Genomic DNA, 6,110 nt, shown 5'->3' on the forward strand with positions numbered 1-6,110 from the left:
ATGCTTTTCTCCTGAGGAAAACAATTGTTTTGCTCTGTACACTTCACAAATATACATGATGCTTACCCAATACGATCCACTAAGTGATCCATGCTCTCATCTACCAAATGTCTGTTGGTTTGTCTAGTGCCAAATCCCTGTTCTTTGAACATCTTTGCAAATGCCAGAAGCTCATCAGGTGCCATTTCAAAGTATGCATAGTAGAGGAAGATGACTTCCAGGAGCATGGACTGTTCACGGAGGCATTGCACAAACCAACGGGAAACCTGACGTTCTGTCTGCAGAAGAAGTTCCACCATCATATGTCGAAGTTCACAGGTCAGTCAAAGCAGTTAGAAACTAAGAAGTGTTGAAGCATTTCAACAGCTAGTGTAGCCAGCTGTTTTTATCAATGGCAAGGAAAGCCACTATAAGTACAGACTGTGCTGATGAAGAGAGATTATGAACAACTACATATAAATGGATCTGTTAGCCTAGGGCTATTAATGGATTTATTACAAGTAACAATACATTTCATGCAGCGCTCTGTTTCTTAGCAAAAGTGTGTTCTGTTAGAGAGAAAAAAAATTTTAGGTTTCTTGGATCAGAAGAAACATCCTTTTTAACTGCATCTGCACATACACATTTTCCAATACACTACATATAAGGAAAGACTTTGTAAGTTTGATAAATAATAACAAAAAACAAAATACCATGAGATTTCCATGTGTTTCCCATGTAGGAGCTTCTGCTTTGTACAGTGCTTCAAACTGTTTCCGGTAATTAGGAACTAGTTCCTTGTCCAACTTTTCAACACACTGGAAGTATTGTGCCTTAAATAAACAAATAAATAAATGAACTTCTCACACACACACTCATGTGCTTTTCACAATCACAAGTGGACAATTACTACACAACTTAAATATTTAGCTTATTTCAATAACATCACAGCCAGGAAAAGGTTCCTGTACTCACTGTGTAAGGGTGCCTCTCATCCTGAAAATAAGTGAGTAGATGGAGGACACAGCGCAGAATGCAGATCCTCTCTTCATAGTAATAGTCAGCAAGCTGTGAATATATAGTGTGATCACTATCAATTTGGTATTGTGTCTAACTCCCATACACTTTCCTTTCCCATACACTGCCAAGGCCTTCATCACAAGAACATATAGTGCTCAAATATCAATATAGATGGGAGTTTCAACTAAGCAGTTAGTAAGTTATCTGGAAAAAAATACTTAATTAACTTTACAGAACTCAATAAAACATGCCCATAGGGACATGTCTATAATTACACTGCTAAGTGAGAAAACTTGGAAAAGAAAGGCAAAAAGACAGAGAGAGATGATCTGATTCCTTATCCCTATTATCCTCTGTCAGATATGATCATCAGTCTCCATTTCAGAGTTACCACTTCAGACCATAACATATAAACTTATAAGGTTTGGAAAACATGGGACCGTACGTCTGCCCAGCTAAATTCCCTGAAGCCTAAAATTTCCTTTCTGTAGCAACTACTAACACTGTTCAAATCTATATGCACATCCCTCTATTTCAGAAGAATCTTCTAAAATTTGTTCTTTATATGAAGGAATTCTAAGATTTTCTAGATCTACAGAAATAAAGTTGGTTGTCTGTCAGCAGACCTTTTCGACAGAGAATACAAATGGAAATAACTAACCTTCAGCATCAGAGCCTGACTCTGCCTTTCATCCTGAAGAACTGTCTGTAAGCAAAACATAACAAAATAAAGAAGTATCTACTGCAGAAATACCTACTGACAAAATACATATTCACAAAAAAAAAGACTGAAATAAACAAAAGACTATTTTTCTTTCCATTTCTTTTGGAAAGACAGATTCCAAAAGCACAAAGCCAAAACGCTCATTTTTAACTACGTATTTGTTTTTCATTTCCACTGACTCCTTCACAGATCTGTAGTTTTCCTGTATTGCTGCGATAGAGAGAGGAGCTGAGTTCCTGCAGAGAGACTCAAGCAGGAAGAGGTACTCAAAAATTAGCCCTGGATATCTGCTATCACATTTCCTTAAAGCAGCACTTGAGCATTGTAGGTTCAAAGAAAAGCTACAAAGCCATTTCTAAATCAGAACTCAGACTCACATGTGACCATATGCATCAAACAACTACTGGTATTAAGGAGAAATGTGAAGTAAATAGAACACGAATGGGAGCTATGGACCTTCAGGGAGTCCCTTGTTCCTCTGTAATCCTCTTGAAGATAACACTGTAACAACTGCACACTCTGCTCTTCATCCAGACCCTGGGGGGGAAGGAAAAAAAAAAAAGAGATGCTCTGAAATGAATAGAAGGCAACTGAATTCATTAAAGATGAAGATTCTCTCCAAATATTCAGGCAGCTCTTCTCTTCAAAGTAATTTCCAAAATATGCCAAAAGAAAATCTTTGCATCAGGCAGATGTGTGCTTTAGTCAGCACTACTGTTTAAAGCAAAATAGGTAAGCTCTGATGTCACTTAGATGTATCCAGTTTAACTTCAGCGAAAGGAGCATAACAGTCATTTAAATAAAGGTACCACCAGCAGTCACTGAATTCTAAACTTGTGGCTTGAAGGAACGTAACTTTGCAGGTAAACTGACTGTATTTTGAAACATGGCAACTGATTTAAGGGACATCAGTTTTTAGGTGAGCAGTTTCAGGTGTCTTGAAAGAACCCAAGAAAGACCAAAAGCGAGTGACTGCTTCTGAAAAGCAGGGCCCTTTGCAGCAGAAAGGGACGTTAACCAGAAAAAGAAAAGCACCTCGAGATCACTAATAACTTTTGAAAATTTTGACCTACAGCTTCAACATGTACTTCTAACATTCTTTAGATTATTTTGAACTGAAAGGAACTTAAGTTTGCCTCTATTCAACATCAAGAAGCTTACTTAAATATCAGAATCCCAGTAACAATGCATTCCAAGTACAGGGATAAAACTAATCAGATAGCACCTTCACTTACCAAAAACTTGCTGACCCTCAGACCCAATTCTTTTAGTGGAACAGCTACATCTTTATCAGCTTTTATTTTTTCTGCTGAAGTCGTACTAAAGAAAAAAGAAATTTTAGTCATTAAAAATGCAGCAATCCCAAGGAATGAACTAAATAGGCTTAATTTCAAAGTCCTCAGTTTTATCAGTTTAAACTGAACATTTGCTTTTTCCTCAATAGCCTTTCAATATTTCATACAACAATATTCTGTAACCTTCCCAGCAGATAAAACTCAACATTGTTCACAATCTTATTACTATAATAAATGCAAGCTATATTCATTCCACCGTTTCCAGTGAGGGAATCTGGATACCTTTCTGGGATAACTGAGTGCCAAGAGGAGTCACTTCTCCACAGGCCACGTACTTGCACGCGATTGCTGCAGCTCAGCGGGGGCAAGGATTAGGAGCTACCTAACGTTAGTAATGACAGCAGAAACTGCTGTTATTTCTTTCTGGTCTGTATTTCATGCCCCAGAATGTTATGTGGATTAAGTACTTTCTCTTGCTACTCCTCTCCTGAAACCTCTAGTCAGGTAAGAGAGTAAATATCTATTTTCATGTAATCAGGGACAAATATTCAACATGCTCCTCTACTTATTATGAGACCCCATTTTAGAGGTTAATTTCTAAAATCAGGCAATTACAATACCTTGGCGGTTTATAGTATGAAAGTCCCTCTAACAATCTCTGCCAGTGCTTGTTCAATTCTGCTGCAATCTGTGCCTAAAAAAAGAACGAAATACTACTGAACAGGTTCCTCAATGTACACTGCTGAGTATCAGATTTGTTAAATTTAAGCGAAGCAAAGGAATTCCGCCACCACAGAGAAACAGGAACACCACAAGACAAGAATCTGTGAATCAGACTGATTCAAGGCGCATTATTGTATGAGACAGCTCGCTGCCTTGCCTAATCACAGAAAGGAAGAAGAAATAGGAGGCAATGGACTGGGGACAGAAACATTTGGATTTCCAACCTCTGGGCCAATTCTTGAAAGCACAGGCTCTGTCCCTGAAAATAAGGAAGCAGGCTGTGCCACTCATGAATACCCCAGGCCAGCCAGTCTAGAAAGTAGCATTTGTATCCGCTCCAGAAAGGGAATGACCTTTTCACGTACGCCCTTCCAGGTAGTTCATGAAGCAACTATAAACAAGGAGTGGAAGAATGAACAAGTAGTGGAAATAGAGGAACAAAAATTGCACTGAGGAAGAGGGAAAAGCAGCAAAACATATTTTCACTAATATTCAAAGAGATATACAAATGATATATTTGACTATGGAGTCCATTCAGTGATGGACAAACCTGCTTAGCAAGACATGGACTTACTGGTTCTCTTAAAGCTGATCTGCCCAGAAGAATTGTCCATAATTCTCTGCTGCTCCTGTAAACAAAGGGAAAAAGGTGGTGAGTATTTTAATGATTAACACTATATCAGGCTTCCATTTAGCTTACACCTTTTCAAACCTGCAATTAACTCAGAGCAGATCACATTGCATTGTAAGATATAAGAAAAATTATTTAAGGAACATTAGTTTTAAGCTGACCAGTTTCAGATGTCCTGGAAGAACCCAGGAAAGACTGATACAGCAAGACTTGCAAACTCATATCAAAGAAGCATCGCATTTTTATCAGTTTACTAACTCAATTTGATTTTGCTACCTGGACATTGGAGGTTAGTAAAAAGAAACCTAATTAAAGTATAGAGCAATATTTTATTCAGTTACATTCAATGCTCTCCCCAAACAAACTATTCCGTAACAGTTTCATCCTTCACTCTAAGTGGAACATAAAACTGGGTGAAGTGAAAAATTGCAACACTTTACATAAGGTAGAATGACTGCCACATTTACCCTGGGCTTCTTGTTTCTTCCTGAGAACTCTGTAGAAAAGCCAATCTGCACTAAAAGGTATGACAGATCAAATCCTGACCCTGGCACATGCACCCAGAAAATTGGGTCTCCCTACAACAGCTCTGAAAAAAGATGTCTGCCAAAAAGAGCATTTCAGGAACTTAGACAAATGATGATTTGTTAGCAACACAATACAAATCAGGAGTTAAACATCACAGCTCCCTATACAAAGCCTCTCTACAAAAGCAAGAATACTCATTAACTTATTTTTAGAATAGCATCATCAAAATAACTCACTATGGCAGTGAAAGTCATCTGCAACTTCTGACACATGGTGCCACTTAAATGAATGACAAGACCCATTATTTCCAGTACACCTATCAACATAATTTCTACCTGCTAATTCCTCGATAGTTAGGTGCACCTCCCTGTGTATAATAAGCTAACAAACCTCTCCTGACTTGGTCAGCTGTGGGTGCAACCTCTCCAGCCCACACAGAGCACCAAAAGGCCATACAATTTTACCATGAGAAGAATCACTTTGTGGAACTGAGCGCCAGCCTAGCAGAGCCAACGTTTCTACTTCTCATTCCCTCCTAACCTCTTCTGTGAATAAAACAGATCATAGTTTGTTGCCAGTTCATTAATTAGACTCCAAGACAGCTAAGGAAGGAAAGCTCTCTTTATGCGATCACATGTTAACACTGGTGTTTGTGTCCCCATTAGGGCTTACAGATATTCTTTTAATAAAAATCAGACATTTAGGAACACTCCAGAGCATAAAAACGTTACAATAAATGTCAAAAAACATGCTCAGGACAAAAGAAGGCACTGATCTGAAGCGACCACTGAACCCGGGACTCACTGAATAGCTTCCTTTACACATCTTCCACATCTCTATTTTGATTTTCGTATTTACAAAGAGTTCCCCAAACGGTGAAAGCCGACCCCCTGCTCTTCCGAGCAGCTCTGGGGCTGGCAGGAGGTCTGACAGGCACCTCCGAGATCTCAGCCGAAATCGAGACTTCAGCTTCGCAGAAGCAGAAGCTTTTAAAGAGCGCTGCTGAACGTTCCACCTTTCACAATGCGGCAGAATAAAAGAAAGGCAAAACCACCAAACAGTCGCTCCTGACACCGAAATTTGGCCGCCTGGAGGGTCCCCGAGGGGCCCCTCACCGAGGGACGGGGCGGGGCCTCGCTGCGCGCGCGAGGGGCGGGGCCAGGCCGGCGCGGGCCCCGCTGCCGTTAACCCTCCCCAACCCGCTCCCCCC

General features: G+C 39.8%; 1 protein-coding gene across 2 annotated transcripts in view; it reads right to left on the bottom strand.

The window, feature by feature from the left end:
- The window catches only part of NUP188 (nucleoporin 188kDa), a 30,001-nt gene that overhangs the window by 23,739 nt on the left and 152 nt on the right, over nt 1-6,110 (bottom strand). The window contains exons 2-9 of one of the 2 annotated variants that reach the window (XM_010570939.1): nt 4,316-4,370; nt 3,639-3,712; nt 2,959-3,043; nt 2,180-2,260; nt 1,661-1,705; nt 955-1,047; nt 693-812; nt 67-278 (exon numbers count right to left, since the gene is read on the bottom strand). In XM_010570939.1, coding sequence (XP_010569241.1) covers nt 67-278; nt 693-812; nt 955-1,047; nt 1,661-1,705; nt 2,180-2,260; nt 2,959-3,043; nt 3,639-3,712; nt 4,316-4,370 — 765 coding nt within the window. Of the gene's footprint in view, nt 1-66; nt 279-692; nt 813-954; nt 1,048-1,660; nt 1,706-2,179; nt 2,261-2,958; nt 3,044-3,638; nt 3,713-4,315; nt 4,371-6,110 lie in introns of those variants that run through there. The other variant, XM_010570940.1, reaches the window with a different exon arrangement.

The sequence above is a fragment of the Haliaeetus leucocephalus genome, unplaced genomic scaffold (assembly GCF_000737465.1).
Source record: "Haliaeetus leucocephalus isolate CR32 unplaced genomic scaffold, Haliaeetus_leucocephalus-4.0 Scaffold306, whole genome shotgun sequence".
Taxonomy (NCBI): domain Eukaryota; kingdom Metazoa; phylum Chordata; class Aves; order Accipitriformes; family Accipitridae; genus Haliaeetus; species Haliaeetus leucocephalus.